The sequence below is a fragment of the Antrostomus carolinensis genome, unplaced genomic scaffold (genome assembly GCF_000700745.2).
Source record: "Antrostomus carolinensis isolate BGI_N321 unplaced genomic scaffold, ASM70074v2 scaffold14034, whole genome shotgun sequence".
NCBI classification, from domain to species: Eukaryota; Metazoa; Chordata; class Aves; order Caprimulgiformes; family Caprimulgidae; genus Antrostomus; species Antrostomus carolinensis.
The window spans coordinates 49,684-76,551 of NW_010311505.1; the positions used below are offsets into that span (position 1 = coordinate 49,684).

The 26,868-nt window shown below is 38.3% G+C and overlaps 1 protein-coding gene across 1 annotated transcript in view; it reads left to right on the forward strand.

Moving 5' to 3' along the window:
* Positions 1–26,343, forward strand: part of NELL2 (neural EGFL like 2) — a gene marked incomplete at both ends in the record, with an annotated part of 62,766 nt that extends 36,423 nt beyond the window's left edge. The window contains 4 exons of the mRNA XM_010166760.1: positions 5,641–5,732; positions 8,503–8,605; positions 11,578–11,706; positions 26,218–26,343. Coding sequence (XP_010165062.1) covers positions 5,641–5,732; positions 8,503–8,605; positions 11,578–11,706; positions 26,218–26,343 — 450 coding nt within the window. The remainder of the gene's footprint in view (positions 1–5,640; positions 5,733–8,502; positions 8,606–11,577; positions 11,707–26,217) is intronic.
* Between the last annotated feature and the right edge of the window lie 525 nt (positions 26,344–26,868).

The window sequence follows — 26,868 nt, forward strand, 5'->3', positions numbered from 1 at the left end:
TCAAAAGTTTTATTTCATCTGTCAGGTCTATTTGATTCAGCTGAACTGCTATCAACAGAGTTTTTAGTCACATTTTGATGTGCTTTTTCAGTGTTCAGATTGCTTTTTTACTCTTTAAGGATGCCTCAAGGAGCCCTTGTTCTAGAGTGCAGATGAATTCTACAGGATACTCCCCAGCAAGAACACATGGTAGATGAATTATGTAATTTCCCCACAGTAATTGATTGAAATATAGGAAACAGGAGAAGCAGGTGAAAGAATTAATGATTTTAGGTTGACTCCTTACCAGTGCGACTGAACAGCCCATTAGTGTTGTTGGAGGTGGCTCACATCACAGATGCTCTTAAATTATTATAAAACTGCTGTAGAACAACAGCTTAATATTTTTGTAATAGAAACATTTAGCTTTTCCAGCTAACAAGAAATAAGATACAAATAGTAATTGATTCCTTATCATTAGGAAATTTCAAATCAGATTTTCTTTTTTTGACTGAGGAAGCTGAAGCATAAACATGCAGCTTTTCAACAGTGATTAACTGGAAAAATTAGCAATATATTTTCCATCTTGAAATCTGGAATAATTTTGAACTCTTAAGGTAGATGGCACGAGATGAAGCAAGTCTCCAGTCTCACTGACTGCAGTAACAGAGGAACTTGTGGTCTCCACAAAATGAGTGAAGAAGAAATAATGCCCAAATCCCTTCAAAGATAAATGAGAAAGGGCTGAGAACATTGCCTAGTAATGGCATGGCAGTTGAGAGTGAGAAACTAATGAAAGGTGACCATTATTTCTGTGTGCACTTCTAAGGATAAAGCCACAGAGGTTTTGCACTATGTAAGCTTGCGAAGTAGGATTAATGGGTTTTACACAATGTCTAAGCCTTGATCTCTGAACACTGGAAAATATAATCAAGGAGATTCCAAGGAGGAGGTTGGAAAATTAAATGAACAAGACAGGCGTTTTTTGTGTATGCTAATTTTGGGTGTCTTCCCCACCACCACAAACCAGCATAAGTGAACAAAGAATGCAGCAACACAGAGTTAATTACCAGATTTAAAGTTACATTCATAATTACTGACAAATTTCACAAAACTTCAAGTCGTATCTGCCACTCATTGGGCAATTATGAATACAAGAAAATAAAAAGGTTAGAGGAGTTCACCAGTGTCCTAAACTTTCTGCTTTTGCTTGGTGAGAAGTCTGAATCAAAATCAACTTAGATACCCCAGGGAACTATGCATGCATTCCTCAGAGAAAGGCATACACAATCTAGATAGCAAAGATGATAAATATGGAAGTGAGAAAATGTACTAAATGACATCCTGTGAACACAGTGAAGGGAAGGCTGGAGTTAGCTGGGTCATGGATTTTGCATGGACATTTTAACAAATAGAGAAGGAAAGTGTCCTTTGGAGGACAGTGGGAAGAAAAAAAGAATTGTGAAAGAGTCATGATAGTTTGACAAACGATTGGTAATTTACTGAGCGAACAAAACAGCCAGCAGGCTCGTGAAAGATTTTTGCTGGATAAATATGGAGAAGATGCCATGTCATCACAATGTGTTAAATGATACTATAGAGAATAGTTGTATTATAACTACACCTGCGTAAATTAGTAGTGAGGATATAAGCAGACCTTGCTAATAATTTTTTAGATCCCGTACTGATGCCTATCTTTATAATATTTGATCATCTTCTGTATACAAATATATCAGGAGCACTCAAACTTCGTAGCAGGTTTTGTAGACTTCCTGTTTCATCTTCTTGGGAAACCATGCTTTGAATAATATATGTTATTTTAGGTACTGGGGGGATGGGGAATTTTGATGGCAAGAGGAAAGGGTTGATGTAATTCAGCTGCAGATGAAATCCTACACAGGCAATAACTACCAAGTTCTGGAACAACTAATCATCAGGTAATTTCTTGATTGTGACTCAGTCTGTCAAATGAAAGGACTTAGGAAGATGAAAGATGATATGTTTCCCCAGAGAGATACCAATCACAAACTAATCACAGTATCCTGGGAAGTATTGAGCCAAGCAGAAATTAAATCTTCACTGGACTTTCCAATTACACAGTTCTAGTCCAGATGTTCATGTTGTTGATATATCTTTATTTCTGAAGGAAAATAAAGACATGAAACACCACCATCATGGGATGTGTACTGGCTATGACAGCTGCTGGCAGGAGGTGGGAGAAATGATCTGTTCCACACTGCCTGGGACATGGGTCCTGCTGTCTTAGGAGGAAAGAAGGACGGAAGAAAGTTAGTAGCTTTGTCTTACTAGAAATATTTCCAAGTGTGCTCAATGCTTACCTAACCAGACAGCCTGAGAGTTTTTAGAGGTGTTCGGGTGGCCTGATGAAAATCTGCCCTTTTCTGTCTGGCAGGATGCCTCCTCTCTGGGCAGCAGCAGAAGAGTGGGCTGTCAAGAGTACAGGAAGGAGACAGAAGCATTTATGGGAGTACTGGTGAAGAAAAGACAATCTGCACTGGCAAACTTAGACCATGGCCAAAAACACTGGTATCTGTCTTGCTAAGTAAACATTGAGCCAGTGGTACTGGTGTAGATGAAGAGCCTATGTGTTTTTTGTAAGCTCACTAGCACAGGTGAGAAGAGAAAAACTAAGTGATAGTGCTTTGAACTGGACATTCAGATTGTACCTTAGTTCTTGCTGCTTTTTAATGGAAGGAACTGCACAAGTATGGTGGAATCTGTCAGGTTTAGAGAACACTAGTACAAAAGAAATAATCCACGTAAAGTTGATTTTTATGGTTTCAAGAAGTAATGTTGCTTTTGAACGTAGTCACTGAGAGCAGCAGTCCGTAAGAAGACATACTTAGGCTTATGTTCAGATTATTCATTTTAATGGGTTTTCAATTTAGTTCCAATTTAGTTTTTCAATTAGGCATTTATAATTTTTTCCTCTCTTTTCTTAAATATAGTTTGATCACTATATAGGCAGGTGTCTGATACCCGAGGGCTTTGTAGCCTTGGTGACAAAGCCACAGCTAAATCCAGTAGTTGGAAATGTTTATTTAGGGGAATTCAATGAATGAGATGTAATTTTCTTAGCTGAAAGTTGTTGTGGTTGTGAAGGGGGGGATGTGAGCACTGCTTGAAATTTCTGGGACCCATGTGAGCAAATGTCTTGCATCATGCTCTCTGCTGCTACTTTGAGAAACAATCTTCAAGTGTATGAAGACACACGGGAAAGGAGCAAGGGCTGTCTAGGCAGAGCTGTCTCGCAGCCCCAGAATTTATAAGTTTTTATTTTTTCCGAGGCTTTATGGAGAAGAGTTGATTTTCTTGCAGAAAGCATTTGCAGTAGTGCATCACTGCATCTCGATGGTTCCATATGCCAAGACTTCTGAAGGCTATTGGTGGAATCAAGAAATAATGTTTTCCCACTAGGCTAGGTGTGATCTTTTGAAGGTTATTCTGTGTACATTATTTTCTATGTTTCTCTGAAGAATGAGAGGTTTGTCACCATTAATAAGGCAACTGGATTCATTGGACTATGCTTTGAGGTAGTATGGATGGGTTTTTTTTTTTAAGTTTCTTGGATGGTCTTAGTCATATGTTAAGAGTATTTTGGCTTCAGAAGAGTGTTCTTCCAGGACAGAATGACAGTGATCTTGATGTCTTTTGCCTTTCCTGTGAACAGGCATAGTCTGCCTGTCGGAAACATGAGGATATGTTAGGTTGTCAGTCCATTGCCATTGCATGGTCCTCAGGCATTGCTATACTTGGTCTTTTCCTGTCACGTGTTGTTGTTCTTGAAAGCTTGAAATGTATGGGGCAATGGAAAGGGCTTAATATATGACTATTTCAGTTTAGTGTCATGGCCTGTAATATGTAGGAGGTGATATATATGACTGAATGATTGCCTTGTCCAATCTGGACTGAAGATCTGCTAGTCCCCAGTAGAGATTTATAGATTTCCCCCTCCCCCCCGGCCATACTTACTTCTAGAAGAAGAGCTTGTTTTCTGGTAGAGGAAAGAGGCACTGTACTGAGCTTTTTTGACTCTTTGTGACCTTTCTTTGTGGATGTTGTACAAACTTTCTCCACCTATTAGCCATAGGACTCTCCCCTGGACTCTCTCTTGTGGCTCTTTTCCATGCTTTCTTTATTAAATCTGACTGCAAACTCTGCCGTTTGTGGGATTTGGAGTGTTGCAAAGTGCTGTGATGTTTCTTCTTGGAAGTGCTGTGCAGGCTTATATGACACAAGATACTTTATAAGATACTGTAACTCACATCTTGGAATTTGAAAAAATCTTTTTTGTCACTATGCCCATCACTTCTTTTTCAACATCAGTTCCAAGAGTTGACATTTTACATGCTGACAAAGGAATAAGAAGTTTGTAAAACCAAGGAGCTACAAGTTAAAAAAAAAAAAGTAAAGGAAAATTGAAAATAACAGCAGTAATGCTAATTAATATAGGTCACAGAATAAAAACTCTTGTACTTTTAGAGATTTTTAAATTGTCTACAAATTGTAGGCTGTTTAAACAGATAGATAAATCTCTCCTTGAATGAATTGTAATATAATTGATTTACATCTCCAAATCAATGATTAGCAAATTAGACCTCTAACATGTAATCTAGAACTTGAAAGTGGTAACCGACTCCTGTTACTTGATGATTATGCTTGCTTGATGAGCCTTGACTATGACCTAAGCAACAGAGACAGACATCTGATTTTCTATACCTAGCAGGTACATTGCTTAGCCTTTATACTTTGCATAATGTAATTGCAGTAATGGACCAATTTTAAAAAAAAGTAAGACAATTTGCTCTGAAGATTTTTTATGTAACCCTTAAATACCAAATAGGAACTTCAGTGAACAATCCGGTACAGTAGTGTGTCAGCAAGCTGCTGCAAAACCCGGTACTGCCAAGGAGCAGGAGTGGCACCGGGCCAGGTTATGGTATAACAAACACTGAGCCTGAGGGGAGGTCATTCTGTCATTTGATCGTCAGAGACTTGATCCTACTTCTGTTGGGGGGAAAAAAAAAAAAAAAAAAAAAAAGACAGTCACAGAAGGTCAGTTCTTCTACAATAAGATTCATATACTGTCATGTACTTCAGCAGTAATGGTAAATAACCAGATAATCAAGATACAAATATATAAATACCTGTGTGGGGTGATGAAACATCAAAGGACTGTGATAATAAATAAATATGTGGCTTCAGTGATCACCCTCCATCATACAACATTCATCTTCAGGAAACTATTAATGCCACTTGCACTGCTCTCACAGCTCTGCTTTCCTTTGTGCCCCTGAGCTGTGTGGCAGGCAGCCATAGCTTCCTTGGTGTGACCCAAGACACATCTCTTCTGCCCTCTCAGTGGCCATCAGTACTCCATATTGCTTCAACATCCTTCACCTTCTACTTATGTGTGCTTTTCTGGTTCTTTCATGGTTTTTTTTCTCATTCTGATTTTTTTTTCTTGTTATATCCAGACTCCTACAGGAAGGTTTAGAATATTCTTGCAACTGATTCAATCTTTTAATTTTGAAATGCAGGTATCTTTAAGAAAATGTATCAGTTCTATAAGCAGAGTACTAACACTTTTTTACAAAATCATTGTGTTTTTTTAATTTTTGTTTTTATTTTCTCCTGAAGCGGTGTGTATATTTGAAGGCAGAACTTACTTTGAAGGACAAAGAGAAACGGTGTATTCCAGCTCAGGGGACTGTGTTCTGTTTGAGTGCAAGGTAAGAATACTGTTGATGGAAAAAAATATTCTTGCATGTTAAAAATATCAAAGTCTCACTGAAAGAAACTGTTGAAATACACACAGGTGTACTTTGGGAAGTGTCAAAAGAAAAGGCATCTAAGAGGTTCTGTGTTTATTTAGTCTTGCTGAGTTCCACACCAAATTTTGCAAATAAATTTACTTTGCATAGCTGCAAGCTTTGATTACAATCAAGCTGCATTGTTTCCTCCTTAGGTATCGTCTCCATCTTCAGTAACAAAAAACCAGCAGACTACCTTATGTTTCCATTGACACATGTACAATGTTACTGTTCAAAATTATGTGCTCAGGTAGGAGAGATACATGAACATGATGGGGGCATAATTTGGAATTCAGGATAATTCTTAGAGGAAAAGTTAGATGAAAAAGAAGGAACAGAGATGGCACACCAGGTGTCTGGTATTTCTAGTGATAGAAGTGGGGCGGGGGTCATTGCTTTATTTGTAAAACAGAACACACCTGATGCTGAGACAGTCTAGTCCTGCTGTGTGAAGAGTTGCTCTTCAGGGCATAAATGCACTGTAAGGGCAAAATATACCCCAGGGATGCCTGTGGGCTGAGAATTACACAAACTGCTGCAGTGCGTCTTGGGGGTGGGATAGGGAGGAATCCCCTCCGGTTAGAGAGCTGCGTGCTGTAGGGTGGAGTTGAAAACCTGAGGACACATTTCTAGGGCAGAGAAAGAGAGAGGAGCAACTCCTCTAGCCATGCTGCAGCGATCTATTGGATCAGTTTATGGAAACCTCAAAACATTTTCACGCAGTTGTGAAAAAGTGGGTTTCACAAAGTGGAACTGGGGACTGTTGTCTTACTGTTGTTGATTTTAATCTTTGTGAGCTTAATTTCTGGAGTAGATGCTTTGAAACCCTTTTGAAAAAGGAAAGGAGAAGCTCACCAGAAATAATTTTGTAGTCAGTCATATGCTTTTCAGGACTGTGAACTCCTGTTTTCAGTGTGATAGGACATGAATTCTGTGACTAGTTAACGAATATAATTAATAACCATCAAAAGTTATGTGATATTGCCTCATGTTTCTTGCAGCTGACTAGTGCGCTGCTGTATGAACAAAATACTTCTGTTGGCGGCACTAGTTTGTATTTTGTTGATTATACTTGTTTGCTGGTGGGCTGTCTGACTGTCCCAGCAGAAAAATTAAGCAGCAACCTTTGCTGATTCAAATGCTACTTTTTCAAGGCCCAAAGTATGTACAGTTTCTGCTGAGCAACCTTGTGAATGATAATTCAGAGCAGAAAATCCATGTATGGTAAACTGTGTTGATATGGTTAGGAAGTCATAGGTGGGCACTATTTTATTATTACAAGACTTCTCATAAAAGGATATAATTAATGGCTCCAGCTCAAGAGAGAATTCATAGGAATGGCGCTTATTTCATATTTGAAGGCTTATAATGGTGCTATCAAGGCAGTGTAGGAAATGTCTTCTTTTTGTCTGCATGTAATTCTGGACATCATTTTTTTGTTTTTTTTGTCTGCTGCAATTGTACCTGCTGTAGGCACACACTTTTCTGTTTGAATATTATAAAACAAGTGAATGAAAAATTCTCTTCCAAATTAGAATTTGTAAAAGAATTAAATGCAATCCAGACTGCTCTAATTGATATTATTTCTATCAAAGAGGGGTTTTTTGGTTTTGTTTTTTTTTTTCTTTCTTTTTTTTGTGGGATTGATGGGTTTTGCTTGTCCTGGCATGCAACACATCTGTGACTGGTTTGCTTTACTGTATTATCATGTTAGGGTTGGTTTCTCTGTCAAGATTAAGGTAAAGTTTGAGCAGTAATTTTGATCTTGGCCATTGTGTTCATGTTTCATCTTTATATTTCATGCTTAAAGAGGATTTAAAATTAAATGTTAGACCCATAGTAATAACACATGCAATGGCACATGCATGATTTAAAGCACTTTTCTTGCATGCAGAAATACAGGGCCCTGAATTCAGTGAGCTCTTATCTTAACCAGATTGCTGATTTTAAGGCAGATGACTCCGAGGAACATGATGTTGTTTGCCTTGTTTTCCATCTTTGCCATATCATTACTAGAGCACTGGAAGACATGTTTATTAGGGCCTGAGGGAGCCTAAAGGGTGGTACATTTGTGATAGCCGAATTGCTAAGGCAAGTGTTTCATGTGGTCACACTGCAATCACTGCGTGTGATCTGCACTAAGTGCCTGAAGATATTCAGATACTATCTTGTAGCATTGGATGTTTCCAGATGCCTGGTCCAAACTTAGCTGAGAAGCTGTTTTTTTCCTAATGGGGAATCAGTGTCAGTTTCCTTCAGTGTTGCTACCACAGCATTGAGATCAGAGATGTTCAAGTTTGATCTTACTTACTGTGTACATAACAAGCTGCTTTAGAGTATTCAATACGAGGACCCTTGATTCTGGCATCTGCTGCCTCAGTTTTTGTAAAATAAGTGTTATTCCTTCAGGCATAATTTTAAGAGAAACTTCTGAGGCAAGTTGCTTGACAGCTAAGATAAGAGAAGAATGAGAGCTGTTGCCATACTTTTGCTTGCTTGAAATGGTCTGCATATAGGGGAGTTCCTGATACTTTTATTGTGCTACATTATCCTTTGAAATGTTTTTCAAAGGTACCTGGAGTTTGGCATTGGCTGTTTTTTGTTTGTACATTAGAGTGCTAAAACTCCACTAAAGTTATCATTTATCCTTATTACATCACAATATTAATCAATTACTTCAATTTAACAGGACCACAAAATGCAGCGTATTCCAAAAGACAGTTGTACAGCTTTGAACTGCCCAGAATCTCAACAGATCCCTTTATCTCACAGTTGCTGCAAAATCTGTAAAGGTAAGGTAATAGCTGGATATGTATATAAATTATATAGACTTTTTTCTGATCATTTTGAATAGGTCACTCACTGTAGATCTTGGAAAGCTGAATAGATAACATCTGCATTGTGACATCTGAAAAATGCTTGTAAAATGTCTAATAGTGTAAATTCTGTTTACGTGTTTCGTTCTAGCCAAATATGGTTGAAAAGTCAAATAAGTCATATTCATAATTAGTGACTTTCTACCCTTCACCCACTCCAGTGGCCATACAAAATGAGATTGAAGAAATGTCCATATTCACCAACATCTTTTTGAGATGCTGTGATGCGTCTCTTTCAGAGAACTATTTGTGCTATGTTGCTGTTCAAAGACTGAAGTAACTTGTTTACTCATTTGGGGTTGTAGCCTGCATCTAGAGGCAGAAGCTTTGGGGAATATCTTTCTATGCTGTGCACCTTTGTGTATCACATCCAGTCTGATCCTTACCAAAGGAGAAAGGTGCAGGAAGTGCTTTGTGTCTTGAGCCCACTCTTTTGATCTGGACTAATACCGGGATCTTCAAAGCTATGAGCAATTGCATCTTCAAGTGGCCACTTATGCTTCTTCTACAGCTAAATCAGATAAATTGATACCTGGCATGAAAGAAGATGTTAGACTCTTGGGCTGATTTTAGGTATACTTCAGTGAAAAGAAACAGTGCAGCTATAGATGTTTCTGTGCTACTCTGTGCAAACACGAAGAAATGACATCAAGCAGAGAGATAAGAAAGTAAAAAAGAAATTAAGAGAAGTTGATAGGTCTTGAAGTCTATCACAGTCAAAAAGTATTTCTTTAATGATAATTTTATGTAAAATCTTCAGTGGCTTAGAGAAAATAATTCCGTGTTTCTTGTGCCTGGTATAGCTAGAAAATTTTAATGTATGTTCAACGAGAGCTTTCTGAACATTTTCAGTCCTCCCTGAACCATGCCAGCTTGGCCTCCCATAGGCTATGGAGCTTATTCTTTAAACAAGAAGCTGCTGTAGGCTATTATTCAGCAACACGTATTTTGTTTGGTAATATAGCTGATACATAAGTGTTGAGAATCTTAAGAATAACAAAAAATCAGTTAAAAAACCCTCACTCTTTCTGGCTGACATCTATGTTCTTAGTTATTTAATGCCAAAATCTGATACAAACCAATCCAGGCCAGAAAATAAAACCAAATAAGACTATTGCTTTGTCATTAACTCAGGCTTCAATGAGAAAGATCACAAAAAGACAAAGAGTAGATGTCGCCATGGCCAGAGCTTGCTCTTGACACACACAATTCTGCTATCATCAATGAGTATTGAAAACCTTCTAATGCTAGTAAAAGTGTAGAGCTTTTTAATTTTTAAGGCATCATGATAGATTAACAGCACTGTGGTAGCTACAGTGGATTATAATATTTAAGTAACATTACCTAAGCATCTCTCTAGGTTACACGGAGACAAGAAAGAGAGAGAGCAGGAAAGAAAGAGAGAAAGAAAAACATCAGTCTCTCATATCATAGTAGATTTGTGATGTTTGCATTATGACCATGTCACTGGGTCTCAGTACTAAAACATTCTGCCTTTATGGGCTTTCCTGTTTCTGTTGTCTTGTTTTGCTTGGTTTGTGTTGCTTCACACTGCTCATGAGCTGCCTAAGCACAAAACACCTCTGACCTGACCTCCAAGCTGACTATGCCATTGTCCTGCTTGAAGTGCTCATTTAAATTAGTGTCTGTGACATTAGGGGTAGAAGCTCTTTCATAGCAAAATATGAAGCAGAAGCCAGGTGGAGTGATAAAAATAATAATCTTTGCTGGCAACAAATACTTGTTTGTTATTTTGTAAGAAACCTGTATTGCAGCCTGATTCCAGCTTACATTCTGGAGCTGTTGCTGTTACACCAGTCCTGGTCCCCTGAGCCTGAACCACGTTCCTCAGTTCTCCTGTGGGAGGTTTTGAGAAAAGAAAATAGTTATTGGGAAACAACAGTGAAGTACTACTGCTTGATCAATTCTAATGCTTCAATTAAAGAAGAAAACTTTAAACAAATGAAATTATTGAGAAAACAACGAAGGAGAGAAGCTGGACACCTTTATAGACAGATGTGGAAATTGTGGAAGCTTCAAGCTTGAATTCAGCATAATAAAGAATGATTTAATGGTGTTTAGCAACATAGCAGCATTAGATTTCATGAGCGGAAACAGAAGGAATTTTTTTTAAAAAACAAAGTACTGAGTTGAAAGGTTCAATCTAAATTTTCTAACCCGGAAAAGAACTTCAGAATCTTAAAAATTTGTAATTAAGGTGCAGTGGAAAATGGAAGGCGGAAAAAAAAGAAAAAAATAGGAAATAGGGGTGGCTAAAAGATGAGATTTTAAAAATAAATTTATCAGAAATTGGAAGGGTGATGCAATCAAGGAAGAGTATTCAGTCAGTGGAGCTTGAAAGGAAGAGATAAGGGGAGGAGAAAAGCAAAAGAAGTCAATGTTAATCAAAAACTTTCAGTTAAATGTGGAAGGATTTTATAAATACACCTGGGAACATAAAGTGCTAGGAAAAAAAGGAATACCACTAGTAAGTGAGCTACTGAGTGCCTAAACTATTGAGCTCTTTTATAAATGTACAAACAAACAAAAAAAGAAAATGAAGAAAAATATGTAAGAAGTGTTCTGTAAAAGTACTTAACAATGGCAAGGAGACAGTAAGGGGATTTAAGCAAGCCTCCTATCCAGCTGCCTTAGATCAATGCCATAACCTGAAATTGAATCAAAGACCTTGAGACAGTCTGTTCTTGTGGCCTTTACTGCTCCTTTCATCCGATTCATGCTTGGTACAATTTATTTTTTTTATATCTTGCAGACAATAGAAAGGTATTCTTTGACCTAACTGAGAAAAAGATAGAACTGTCTTTGGCAGGGATGTTTTATGATCCCTGGATTCTTTTTAATCCTCAATCATATTTGTTTCTGTACAGGCCATGACTTTTGCACTGAAGGGCATAACTGTATGGAGCATTCTGTCTGCCGAAACCTAGATGACAGAGCTGTCTGTAGCTGCAGAGATGGCTTCCGAGCCCTTCGAGAGGACAATGCCTACTGTGAAGGTAATACCTTGTATAGATGCTTAGCTCCATTGTATAAATTACTGTGGGATGAATGTATTGATTCATAAGTTGTCAAAGGGATAGGCCTATTAAATGGAATGAATCAGATATGCAGCGCATTAATAAACTAAAAGAATTATCTCTCCAATTAAGTTCTTTAAAAAAAAAAATCTGATCAGTGTCAAAGGGGCAAGTTAGTGTAGCTGAGGTCTTGAATTAGAAACATGCTCCCACAGGAAGATTTTTCCTTTTTTTTTTTTTTTTTTTTTTTCCCCCATGGTATTCAGATATTCATGCAACCTAAAAGTCAACTGTTTGAATAACATTTAGTTCCTCTTTTCACTGCTGCCTGTTCCCATTCTCTCTCCCCATGAAGTAAATGCTATAGACTAGATACTAGTATTGTTAGCTATACTGAGTAATGAGTAATGATTTATTATTTGAGCAGCTCTTTTGGTATCAGGGAGCAACAAGCTACTTAATCAGAAGAGAAGCCTCTATAATTTGTGTCTTTCCAATTTAGCATAATCCTATGAAATGAAACCCACTCTAGCAGGGAGAGCCAAAGTCCTCTGCACAATCTCTTGGCTTTTGTGCTAACTGTTGCTCTTCCTCACAAAAACCATCATTCTGCAAACACACAATACTAGTGTACTATTGTAAAACTATACATAAATCTTGTATGTTGGCCGCAGGATGGCCTTTGAATAACGAGCAGTTCAGTTCAGATTTAGCCTGCTAAACTGAAAGTTAAGCATCTGTGAGTAGAGTCTAAGATACTTTGCAGTCCCACCTCATACCTGGATTGTTCTCTGGTGGTGCACAATAAATAGATGAATCAAGGCGTTTTAAGACTGTTCCTTTGGGTGAACTCTGAAAAGGTTAATGCCTGCAGCTTACTTAAGTTAGTAGCTGTATTAATGTCAGTGGGGATGCTCATCTGTAGATTTAGATTTGAGAATTCATGACTGTTTTCAGGAAAGGAGCATATAGTTAATTCAACTTTGCATACCTCTCTGCTTAATGTTTATGATAAGCCTTCTGATGGAAGCCTGTTTTGAGAAGTAGAGCTAAAAATCATCCAGAAAGAAATCCCTTGCCCCTCATCATGTCCCAGCCGGCATCTGACATCAGGACCTGCTGTATAGCTTGATCTGTGTTGAGGCATCAGCTGCTTTTTATTGCATAGTCCCTGGAGATGTCGCTGAGGCTTAGGCTGTGGATCTGCATTTTTGGGAGCTCATCAGCCATTTCCTTCTTGAGGGCATCACTGGAGAAATGGAGTTATGGTAAAATAAAGTTCTTTAAGGTTTTTTCCTGCGTTTCTGTTGTTACTCTGCTGAATGAAAGCAGAAAAACATGTTATGCTTTCTTAGTGATCTCCGCATCACTCAAATGAGAGTTTTGCTATCTGTGGAGCTTGCCAGGCATGTCATAAGCAAAAAACAAAAGAAGCTTTTTGATCGGTATTGATGATGAAATGTTTATGTGAGGACACGATAAATTATCATATGTGAGACTGATGCATTTGTATTGTAAGTGGATTTACCAGGTTGTGCAGTACCTGAATCCAGTACGATGATTTTTTGAGATTTCTTGGTCCGATTGCTTCTGTACAGGCAAATTACGTGGTTTCTGGGTGGTAATTATCAATCTGCTTAAGTGCTTTCAAAAAAATTGCATAAGTGAATAAAAGATTGGGCCACACGATTTACGTAAAAATAAAAATTGTGTTACTAAGTTTCGATGCATTAAGTTCTGTCTTAAAAATGTGTATGATTTAGGGCCTGATCCAGGAACACTTGCTAACATTAAAGATAGCAGGAGTAAGTCCCATTAGAAAGATGTGCCCACATGAGCAAAGCTCATGAGATTGAGTCCCGGAGAGATGATGTTTTCCCAGCCAAGGGTGAAGCTAACTCAGCAGGCAAACCAGCCTAGCTTTGCTGCCAGTTGTGTGCCGTAACCGCAGTGCAGGCACCACACTTGGGCTGTGCATATTTGGCACACGGGTCCAGACCTGGCCATCCCTGACTGAGTGGGGAGGTCATATGCTGGGAAGAGGGGAAATAAGGTCACAGACTGAAACTTTAGGGTTGTTTTTGTGGAAGAGGAGGGGCAGGGGACTGAAATATCCATGTTTCTTCAGAGTTGTGCTCTTAGTATTGTATCCCTTTTTCCAGCCCAAATGTCTCTGAGCACTGAGTTTTTTACTTCTGGAAAGAGACTCTTGCCTTAATATTAAACAACGCAATACCAAAGGGCACAATAGCAGTAGTGTACACCAAGTCTTTTCAGTGTCCTGTTGCTCATCTTGAAAGGCTGAAATGGTCCCAGTCTCCTTTTCTCAGCACATACCCTTTCTTCACTGTGCCATTATTGTGGCTTTAATTACAAGCAATGCCAAACATAGAAATGTCGAGTTAACACAAAGCCTTTCAGAGAAGGCTTTTTGCAGTGGCTGGAGCCCATGGGTATGATAGATGTTTCTATGTTTGCACTTCACAAACTTCAGATATACTGCAAAATTGGATGTCAGTGATTCTGTGTTAGAGCCAAACTTCACTAAATGAAATCCTGATTTGTGCCTCAGCAATGTCAAAATTGAAAGAATAAGGAGAAGCAATGATGCTCCCATTGGCAGAACTTCTTCTTAAGGTAGAAGAACAAAAATAAAACTATTCAAAGCTGGTTTTGGTGTGGGTCTGGAAAAGCTGCATAAATTTCATCTGCTTGATGGAAGAGTTTGGCTTCTGTCCTAGAAAGAACTGGTGCTTTTCCAAATCTGTGATGTCTCTAGATACTGTTTTAGTGGATACCTTTCTGTTTTATAATAATAATATTTGTTAATATTTATGTCACATTTAACTTCCTCTTGGAGAACTGTTGAAAGCAATACTTAAAGAGTTGAGATTTCTTCATTTGCATGATGTAAGTATCATTTGAAGTTTTCTGAAATCTGGTTTTGGCCTCAGGTTATGATGCAGTTTGAGATACCTTACGGACAGGTTGGGTATAAATTATGCTGTACTGCCCAGGTGTAGGTGGTTTTGAATATAGCGTCCTTGGTGTATAGCCTACCTAACATCCCCATTTTACAAAAAACCAGATGTTCTGATGAAGTGTAATCAGTTTTTCCCAGCGCAACACCTACAGTGCTCTTAAACTGATGATCACCCTCCAGGATGGATTTCAAATAGTGTTCAATGCCTGCTACATGTGTGATGGTGGTTACGCTGAACATGTTTTTAAGTATAAAGTTTATGACTCTTGGCTATCAGGATATTCTAATACATCTAGAGAAGTTAAATATACCTATATGTCAAATGAGATGGGTTTGCATAGTCTGCTGGTAGCAGCTTTAGATGTTCTTCTCAGATCGTTGAATCTAAGCTGTTTTCATGCACCGTGTCATGCACTTTTGTCAGTCCTTAAAAGATGTGTTTGGGGAGAAGGTATTGCTTGTACCCTTTTGAGACTGCACTTGGAAGGATTGCTTGAAGTCCAAGTTTCTGATTTAATAGCACTCAGCTATCTCTTTGCAAAATCTGATTTCACTTCAGAAGTGTTGCCAAAGATTGCTGATTAAATAGAGAGGAGAGTGAGCTCAAGAAAGAAGACAGGAGAACACAGTAATCGTTTGTATGCACCAGAACTGAACATGATCTGCAAAAAACAGGTTATTTGCTTCTTTATCAAGAGGATTTTGCCTGATGCAGAGGCTGTTTTACATCATGTACTGATTTTGGCTGGGATGTAGTTAATTTTCTTCATAGCAGCTGGTATGATGCTGTGCTTTAGATTTGTGATGAGAACAGTGTTGATAACAGAGGGACGTTTCAGCTATTGCTGAACAGTGCTTGCACAGTGTCAAGGTCTTCTCTGTTTCTCACTTCCCCTGCAGCCAGTGGGCTGGAGTGGGCAAGAGGTTGGGAGGGGACACAACTGGGACAGCTGACCCCAACTGACCAAAGGGGTATCCCAGACCATATGGTGTCATGCTTAGCAGTAAGGATAGGGGCTACTCTTTCTAAGGTGGCTGTTGCTCAAAGACTGGCTGGGCATCAGTCTGCTGGTGGCAGCTGAAGAGTGATTGCCTTCGAGTCACTTTTATTCCCCTTTTCCCCCTTCACTTATTAAATAGTCTTTATCTCATCCCAAGAGTTTTTTTCTCACTTTTGCTCTTCTGGAGTGGCTGGTGGGTGCTGAATTGCTGGCCAGGGTCAATCCTCCACACATAACAAATTTATGTTATGGGTGCGTGGACCATAATGTTTATTTTCTGATACTTGGGAATTTAGTTATACTAGTTGCACAGTACGCAACTTGCCTAACTTAACAGTTTTGGATCATTTAATATTATTAAACAAATTTTTATGATACTATTTTCTGTTTTGATTCTAATTTATCCTTTTTCCTCAGTAACTCTCTTAGTTTCTCTGCTGTTGCCATGTTTGTCCCAGTTCCAAGTGCAGCAGCTGAAATGAGACCAAAGACTGAGTGACTTTGTCTACATTTGAGAATTGCATCAGCTTCACTGATGATTGTTCCTTGAGGGAGAAGGTCTTCAGTTTAGAAATCTGCTTTTGAATAAGCTGTCTGGATTTGAGTCATCGTCAGAAGGGAAGAAGGCAGCCTTAGACTATGAATTGTCTCTTTCCAGAGAAGCACATTGGAAAAGCCACTTGGTTGGACCTCATCAGGTTTCCCTTAGCTCAGAGTCGTATGTTCTCATTCTGCTTGGAAAGATTTACTAATTTATCTCTGTGTTTGGCTAAAAATACTAAGGCATTATTCAACCCTCTTCCCCAACAACAGAAACATTACACTTCTTCACTTACTGAATCTGTACAATCTGTTGTTAATCTTACTGTTAATCTTGTTGGGTTTAACTACTGTATTCCAAAAATAGAGTACATTTTCAGAATGAGCCTAATTTTTACAGATTACAGTGAAGAGAAGAAATCTTACAAAAGATAACATAATAATCAAATTTCAATAGGATACGTGTTATCATATTGGCCAAGTACAGTAATCAACAACATATTTTTTCTTTTGGCAAGAGAATAGTGTAAGATAGAGACCTCTCTAATGGAGATAAAGCCCGGAGTATTAGAATATATTCTGTTAAGTCTCATGGGTCTTTTGTAACTAATATTGGGCTATTTACTAGCTTTGCTGTTTTCATGGCACGCACCATATTCTTTGGGTGGGGTTCCTACTTATAAGCACTGCAGTACTGTCAGCTTTGTGAAACTGGGAAGGTTACCCAAGCTTCTGTCTCCATACATAAATTCTTTTTTGTAAGTGAGATGTGGCAGCAGTATTGCATATAGCTAAGAAATGAAGGTTTCCATCTCCATTAACTGGCAGTGTTTGAATCATTACCTTGTCATTTCGGGTTTGGTTGGAAAACTAATCAAACAGAAAGAAAAACTTTCACTCTAGGAGGGCAGAATGTTATTTCCAAATCTATTAAAAAGTAATTAAACATTATTAATATTAAAATTAAACATTAATATTAAACAATATTAATAAATTCTCTCTTTTTTTTTCCCCTCAGCAAAGACAGTAAGTGTCATCTTAGTTCCATCATTATGTTACTAAGAAATCTAAATATGAAGAATTATCAGGCCAGTTCTAACATGTCAATGTGTCAGAGTGGGCCAAATCCTTCTTGTTACCATGGCTCTTATTCAGGATGAAAATAAAGCATATTCCTAACTTAAAGCGTACAAGTAGTATCCCTGACATCAGTTCTTAGAGTGTGGTGCATACTGGGGTACATATAGTCTCACTGCCTGTAGAAGTGGAATGGTTTGTACGTGCAAATTGAAGGATGTGACTCAGTGGTATATGATTTTAATTACTTCTACAGGAAGTATGTTCAGACTGATTCTGTCATCCACCTGTAGCCAGGACTGACAGTGATTTTATTACAATTAAAAAAAAAAGGCTGAAACTAACCATATAAAGAGAGCCTCTTGGAGACTCTTTTAAAGTCTTCTGTGCTACCAGTGTCTGGTAAAGAGATGCTTTCTTTTACTGAAAGCAGCCCTTTTCCACCAGCAATAAAAGCATATATTGCATTTTTTTTTTAATTAGAAATTACTGTGAAAGATTTAATAAAAATGGCTTAAATCTGCAACCCCAAAGCAAAAGAAAAAAGAAACTAAAGCCATAATTTTTTTCTTGTTTTCCTTTATCTCTAGTTTTCACTGGTAGCTGGAAGGTGACTACTAAAAGAATTAGATGCTGTCACTGTGCTGAAAAGTACCCAGAGCCAGCTGGTTGGTTTTCTTTCATAACTTTTAAAACCTCAGGCGAAAAGTGCAACACATCTTACAATACATAGGGGCTGGATCCTAATTCTAACAAAGACACAGAAAGGCCTGGCGTTAAACCAAACTGAATTTAAAATAAATATTCTTTTATAAAGAGTGCAGAGCATTATCAGACACAGTGATTGTATCTCTTGTGGTACTTTAACTATTGTGGCATCATTTGAGAGGCAGTTGGGTTGTGCTGTCAGCATTTATTTCTGTAGAACAGGCAGTAATCTACTGGGTAGTTGTGGGAATATGCTACATCCTTTAGACCCTACCCAAACCCCAAATACAGTCTAACCCACCCGCAGAGGCTTTACCACAGCTTACAGGGACTGTTCTTTTACCTATGCATCTGTTTTAAAACAAGGAGTTTTCAAATACACGTGCAGTACAATCTATGCTGTCTCTTTCTGAGAAGACACCGATTCATGTATATCTGATATATATATAGCTGATAAATATTAACATTCTTTGGCCCCCTTTTAAAATAGGAGAAAACAAAAACACTAACAGTGGCAAGATTTTCTAAATTCTTGACATTCACAGTTCAAAATGGTAAGAAGCTGTCATACTTAAAAAAAAAAAAAAAGAGAAAAAAAGATTATTTTGCAATTCAGATTTCAAGACCTAGTTCTAACTGAGTGCAATGCTGAAGGGGGATGGATCATGAACTGGAGTCTCAGTAAGTTGTTCTGATATTTGGAATTCACTAATTAATCATATACAACATCCTTTTTATTCTCAGTATGAAACTACATCAGACTAGTTATTTGGTGCCTAAGGAAAAGCCCCCCGAGATGCTTTCATGTCTGACAGATAACTATATATAATTACTTGTTCTATTGTGTATACACTACCATATCACAGAATCACAGAATGTTGGGGATTGGAAGGGACCTCGAAAGATCATCTAGTCCAATCCCCCTGCCGGAGCAGGAACCTAAACAATTTTACACAGGAAGGCATCCAGGCGGGTCTTGAATGTCTCCAGAGAAGGAGACTCCACAACCTCCCTGGGCAGCCTGTTCCAGGGCTCTGTCACCCTCACTGTAAAGTAGTTTTTTCTCAAGTTTAAGCGGAACCTCCTGTGTTCCAGCTTACACCCATTGCTCCTTGTCCTATCGTTGGGCATCACTGAGAAGAGCCTGGCTTCATCCTCATGACATTTGCCCTTAACATAGATATTAAGAAGTAAGAAGATAAGTTTGCCAAGTAAAACATTACATGATGGCAAAAAATATTTGTTTTAAAAAAATTCCTGTGTGATATATATTTTTTTAAACTACATAATGTATGTGGAGTTCAGTGATGTTTTCATGAGACTGAGATGAAGATTTCATTTTCTTCCAAGAGTCTCACTTGCACTGGTAGCTGCTGAACAATATCTCCTACTGCATATTTAACAAGGACAGTTTTATCTCAACAGTCTGTCTTCCTTTCCAAAAACTGGGGCAAGTTGAAATAAAAACAACTCTTTGTTCTGTTAAAAATGATATTTCTGAAATGCTGTAATGTTGTATTGTGTCCTTTCAAAGCTGTGTAGAGCTTCTGTCAAGGAACGTAGACCTTGAGTGACTCTGCCTTTATTTTAAAAGTATTTTCTGTCCTAATATCTCCCTCTCAGGTTGCAGGAGATGGACAGAGAAATCATGAACTTAAGCAAAGATCAGAGATTTCAAATAATGTGAAGGGAAAAGCACCGAGATGTGTACAATGTGTGTATGTTTTATCTATGCAGTTTAATTATGGAATTATGGGTGAGGAAATAACACACTTTGTGTGAGGATCCAATAATTAGAATTTATGTTTAGTCTGATCAATGCTTTAGTAGGCTGGTCAAGATACAACACCCTCTTATTAGTTCAATTACAACAGTGCTAACACTTAAAATCCAACTCACCCAGTATCTCTTACAGTCCATTAATACTTCAATGAAAACCAACAGACACAAGTAGCTGCTCATTTTCTCTTACTCTCCATATGCATTGCTACAGTGAATTGTTAGTGGCCCAGGTTCTTTGCTGGGAACAGCACGGTGGGGATGGTGGAAGGTTATTTTATTTTTTCTCCTTGGTCTGTGTGTATGTTTGACGTTATTTTTCTATGTTTTAAGTCAATGCATGGAGTATGTTCTTGTATTTGTTTCACGAGCTCAATTAAAGTGTCATTCCTTAGATTTTAGTGCTTTTCTCTAGGAGAGATGCACAACTGCAGAAAGGTAGGCAAAAATAAAAATAATAATTAAAAAACCAAAATAAAAAACAGTGTCAGAGGTAGACCATATAGGCATGACCACTTCGTATTTTGCTGTTGGAACGAGGCCTTTTACTGCCTGTTGGTAACACCAAAGGCACAGGGCTATATATATAACGAGAAAAAAACGTCAAAGATTATCTACAGAGGGTATGAGTGATGACAACTATGGTGGTGCAGTCAGCTGGGATAAATAATGTGGGAGATTGTGAGAAAATACACAATTTTGATTGAAGTTCATGTTAACACCCTTTGTGGAATATGTCAGTTGGAAAAACTGCTGCACTGGGTTTGGTAGAGCAAAGCAGAAAAGAAGTGCAGTGTTTGGTTTGTGACTGACTGGAGTAACAGTAATAGTTAAACCATTGGCTTGCCTGGTGATAGAGAGCCTAGAAATAGTAGTGGGAGGAGGAGGAGCAAGGGCTGTGCCAGAACCCTGAGATATTTTGTCCTCTTAGGCAGCAGGTGAGAAAGGGTATACGCAGGAAAAGACATGTAGGAGCATAGTGTTGTGGAAACCAAAGCATACGAGATACTGAAACCAAGTTGTAGCTAAAAGTGAAGGTAGCCTGGAGAGACTAGGAACTCAGAAATATGGTTGGGAGAAGTGGAACACCCTACTAAGGACTTTTTTATTGGAGCAATGTACTGGGGAGTTTTAAGATACTAACATGTGAGCAAGTTGGAAGGAAGTTTTTGAGGATAAGATAGTGTGTTTGGTGATGAAAGGAGAAAAAACAATACTTTCACAAATGGCTAAGCTGGTGGGAACTTGCTTCAAAGTTATGGAAGTTATGGTCTATCCTTTCTCTTTTAAGGAGGAGGAGCTGGTGAGGGGATGAGTTGAAGACAGGAGGAGGGACAAGGTGAGCAAGATCTGGAGACAGGACCAGACTTACTCAGGTAGAAAGTAGATGAGGGAGGAAAACAGCAGAGAAGCTTGATGTCAGAGGTAGAAGATGGGAAAAGAAGGGCTCTTGTTGGTGGAGGGAAGACATAAAGAAAGAAAAAAGACAGAACTTTTTTTCCTTAGTGACCCTGTCCGGGATGCATGATAGATTGTGTTGGTTTTAAATCCACATTTACCTTTTTCAATGGTATTATGTGCTGTGATTACCCACTCTTCATTCTCCTCTTTCATAGTCACTTAATCAGTTGAGTAACATCTGCTGATCTTGTCATACCCTTTTTCTAGGTCAGGGACCAGATGAGAAAGTCTCAACCTTTCCCCAGCTTGTCTCTTTCTGTATGTGTCAGGTCAGTAGTGATAAAAATAAGGGCCTGAATGCCCTTTATGGTGACTATCACAGGTATCTACCCTTTGGACTCTCCACAGAGAGGCCCAAGACTCACAGGAATGGTGTGTAAATGATGCCCTGGCTCTTAGCTGTGGAGTCTTCAGGTCAGGATGGAAGTTTGCTGATTAAGTTGTGTGGAAGAGCTGGAAAAGCATTACCCTATTCAACAAGTAAAAGCGGGGCTTCGTATTTATGGTTTGTGAAGACAGAACCTTTCATTAACACAAAAAAAATGGGTTTTCATGGAATCACAGAATGGTAGAGGTTGGAAAGACCTCTGGAGGTCATCTAGTCCAACTCCCCTGCCAAAGCAGATTCACCTAGAGCAAGTTGCACAGGACTGCATCCAGGCAGGTTTTGAATATCTCCAGAAAAGGAGACCCCCCAGCCTCTCTGGGCAGCCTGTCCCAGTGCTCTGTCACCCTCACAGTAAAGAAGTTTTTCCTCATGTTTAAGCATGTTCCAGCTTGTGCTCATTGCCCCTTGTCCTATCACTGGGGGTTTTGTGTTTAAATTGTAGGTCTCATCTACTCTGCTCTTGTGTTCAGGATATTTTTTTTGATGTATTTATGAAATAAATTTTTATAACTAAAGCTTTTTATGCTGTTTGCTGTCTTCCTGGGTAATTTATGTTATTTGTTCCAAAAATCCTGAAAAAGCATCTACCTGCCCACCACATGCTTCTGTAAGTGTGACCAGGGACATCACTGATGGTAGATACCATTGACTTTTAAAGGAGATGGCTGAAGGCAGGACACTAACCATAAAGGATCCTCAGTTCTGGAAATAACCTCCTCTCTTTACGGTCCAGATTTACTGATTTAGTACCAGACTCATTTGTTCTGGTAGGTTTTTGTGGTGGATAAAGGCAGTGATGGATAGTGAGGCCTATGGAGGGGCTTAGTTTGTTAGCATGAGGCTTTGGTCAACAATGATTTATCGACTGCAGGTCAAGTTCTCTTCCTATTAATAGGAATGTAAAATATAACTGGGAATTTCTCTGGGGAAACAAACTCATTAGGGTACAGGAGGAAGGGATACAGGGGAACTTTTCCTATGTTATACATTTTGCATAAATTTTCTTTGAGTGCTTGGGGGGATAAAGAAAGGCTTTTTTAATGTTTTTGCAAGTATAAATAAATCATTGAAGTACAGATTACAAACACTTTTACACTAACCAGTTTTCCCAGAGATGCCTCTTTTATCTGTTCCACTGGGAATAGGGCAGGTTGATGTTCTCCATGACTACATTGTTGTCAGTACATCACAGCTGGTGGCTCAGTATCACATCACAGACTTCAAGCACACAAGTCTTTATTGTTGAATGTGTAAAGCCACTGGAGTGGTGCATTCATGCTATTGAACTGACTGACTTCAGCATCTTACTGGCTAAACAGTAAAACATTAGTGTACATTAATATGCTAACTAGGCTTTTTGGCAGGGGAAAATTAAGATAAATGTTGTATGCTTTCTTAGATATTGAAATGCATCAGGTTTTCTGTTGTACAAAGGGCGTTTGTGTCTAAAGGTGAATAAAAGGCTACACCAATGTTTCAACCACCAAGCAGGATGAAAAGGCTTTTATTTTGGAAGCTTTGAAAGAGACCAGGAAAGAGCCCAGTTGTGGGCTTCTTCCCCTGCCCCAACTTAGTCTTCCTTGGTCTGTAATACCTAAACTTAATCTATATGAAGCTTGCATATGGAGTGCTAAAGGGGGGAATGGAATTGCACACTCTCTGTGTGACTAGTTCTCATTTGTTACTTTATCCTTTTTTGATTAATTATCTTTTTTTGTCCTGTGGCAATGTAATTTAGTGCTAAAGTTGCAAATTGTTTGTAAAAACAGCTTCTTACTAGCTATGTGTCCATGGTGTTTTGACACTTGATTAGGGTCTTTAGGTGCCAAAGTAATATAATAATGTTATAGTAGTAACAATAATCGCTTTATTTCCTTTGCATTCTTTAGGTTTTCTAGAGAGCTGAGTGGGAAAAAAAAAGAGTTTTGTTTTCCAGTGAGCATTTAAAAAATGTGGACAATATCTTTACAAATCAGTTTGGAGAAAAAAAAAATCAGATTTGTTCAAATGAAACACTAAATCCAAAGTTAAACAGATAAGTTGTGGTAGGTTTTTTTTGGTGAAAATTTAACAGGCAAGGTTTTATAAATAAAATATTTTGCAAAACCTCAGTATGTGGTATATTGACAAAAAGAAAGCTTTTATTTAGAACACTTGAATTAGAAGATTTGAATCAAAGTAGCTCTGGCTTTTAAGTTTTTCATTTTTCATTAGTGTTTTGGGTCCCCTGTGGCTATTTACCTGTAAAAGCAATCATTAATGTAGTTTTCAGAAAGTTCAATTTAATGTTTTTGAGGCTTCGAATCTTTAAGTAGAATTTTCGGAGAGTGCCAAAACCAGCTCCTAGGCCGTCTGTTGATGCCAAGAACATAAGGCCTCTAATTACTCGAAAACTGCTGTTACTTAAATACAAATCAACACCATTAATTTATATGAAGTTCTGAACTAGAATTATGAAAGACACAAGTTGCATCATTTGTGGTAGTAGAGGAGGCATGTGTTGTAACTGCTGGCTGGTTTTGTGAACTGCGCAGTTGTGTTTCTGCAGAGCATCTGTACATCAGGATATCTGTACCATTTTCCACTTTCTGTGCAAAACCAGCTGCCTCTGTGATAGACTTGTGATAGCTTCACTTTTTTTTTTTTTCCTTAGGTGACTTTCACATGTGTTTTGAGTCTTAGTATGCTCACTGTGCTCACTGTAAATACACATTTGTTTATGCATGTAGGTATGCGTGTACCTGAAAATTAGAAAATCAGCTGTTCCAAACTGGCTTTCCAGTAGAGGAATGTTTCTTCCATGTCTGCAGAGCTTACAGGGAAAGGAAGGGATGGGAACCAGCTGAAGTGTATTGGCCATGAAATGCTCAGGAACTGAATTTGTGCAAAGCAGGCTGGGCTCACTACCCTGAGCACTGGCAGTCAACACTGTCACGGCTTCTAACAAAGTGCCCTCAGCTTCTCCAGCAGAATCCAGCAGAACAGTTGCACTGGGCAGAGAAACTGGGGAAAATAGGTGGGGTTTTTTCCAAAACTGAATGGAACTAGGAAATCACTATAGAATCACTAATATTCAGTGTGTCATGTTGTTTTTTACTGGAAGGCTAATTTTCTTCTGGGAATGTAAAGAGGAAGCAAATAGCAGGCAATGAGTGCAGTTGGTAAGTAGCTATTGATTTAAAGACACTGGGAAAAGAGGAAGAACTGGGACATAAGCATACAACCTAAACAGGAGTAAAGTACAGTAGTTAACGTGGTTGACATTGGCATTACAACATTTAGAAGTCAACCCTGATTTGAGTTTATATATCCAGTCTATTGTTTTGGACTGTCATTAGACTCTGGAACACAACACTGTTTTCCATCCAGAGATTTTATTTTCAACTCTGAAAGCTGTAAAAATTATTGAAAACAGGGAGGAAATTAAAACCCATGAGCAGGTAAAAAAATCAAGCCAACAATCCACCCCTTTGATTTCTGACATAATTTTGTAGCAAGGTTCAGTGGCACATTGCACGGTAATGCAACTAGATATACAGAGTATCTTAGTAATGCTGTCTTTTATCATTAGTATTACAGGAACAGCATGCTACTAATCACTTCCAAATTAATATGGCTTTTCTTCTCTGCAGCATAATAATAGTATGCAGAAGGTTTTTTTGTTATTTGTAGTGCTTTCTCTGTCTTACCGTTGAAATATAACCTGCTACAAGAAATACGTCTAATTTTGCAGCCCAAGGGAGTACCAAAGCCAATCATGTTTTGAAGTCCGTGCCTCCAGTGATTTATGCCTGGAGTTTGCTATAGGCCTTTATACTGCAGCAGATATTCCACCCCAATGAGTATTTTATCAAGTTGCAAATTTTTTCTATCAGGTCTTTATATAAATCAGAGTCTTTCAGGTTCCTTTCAGATATGGTGTGTTTATATGTATCTATATACCTATGTACATAGATATGTATAGATATAGATATATGTGTTTATATGTATTAAAATTATCAATTGACTACTTTATAGTTGTAAGAGAAACTTATAGTGAGTTCCGGTGTCTTTTCAGATCTTACCATGTTCCTTACAGTTCTTTCCCAAACATCAATACCTGTTAGATCAAAAGCATATAGTATGCATATAGTAGTGTGTTTGTATACTGATGACTGCAGTGACTATACAAGTACATTGATGGAAGACATTGCAGTACTGATGCAGTTGGTCTACTGTTTGGGACCCCAGTTTGGTTTTTTTTTGTTGTTTTTTCTTATTCAAATCATAGGAATAACATCATAGCCACTTCAAAAGGAAAGATGTAAGCCAGTGTAATCTTCTTTGTAACTCCACTAACAGCTGTTCACAGAAAGCTCATGCTGCTTCTCTTGTTTGAACACTTCAAGCAGTTGTTTTAAAGGAGAAAACCAAAAATGTTTCCCAAACACATTGCTGCTCAAGTAACTTTTTATTCTAACCCACTACTGATGAAAGTGAATAGTGACATATTGAGATATATTGTAAAGAACACCACTGAATTTGAGTTGTGTTCCTCTTTGCCTTGTTCACAGATATCGATGAGTGCGCTGAAGGACGGCACTACTGTCGTGAGAACACCATGTGCGTAAATACACCAGGATCCTTTATGTGCATCTGCAAAACAGGATATATACGCATCGATGATTATTCATGTACAGGTGAGAGCTGTATATTCATTAAAGGAAATAACAGGGTGATTGTATTTAGGAGCACTGATAGGATTTTTCTAAAGTTAATATTTGTTGGAGTCACAAAATGTCTACGTTAAATGTTTAACAGAATAAACACCAAAATAATTACAAGGATACAGTGCAGAAAAGCCATTGCATTTTACAGAGTGTGTGTATGTTGTATTGTTTGCCTGAAATCGTAAGGCAGTCTGGATTGTTTTATAGGTCTGCCTGGCTTTGGGTGCTATCAGAAAAGGTGAAGGGAGAAGGTTGAAGGGAAAAATAAGAGAGCAAAAATAGTGCTATGGATTACTCAGTTTCTATGTGGCATACCAGTACAACTTCACTTGGAGCATATTGACTCTTCTGCAAACTTTTCACGGAGTTAAATTTGCTGCATATTAAAAATGGTTGTTGCCTTGTTTTGAATCCTCCTGCATCGGGGAGGTTCCCCAGCTGAATCCTGAGCTCAGAGGACAGGAGCTCTGCCTACCTTACACCACTGGATTACAC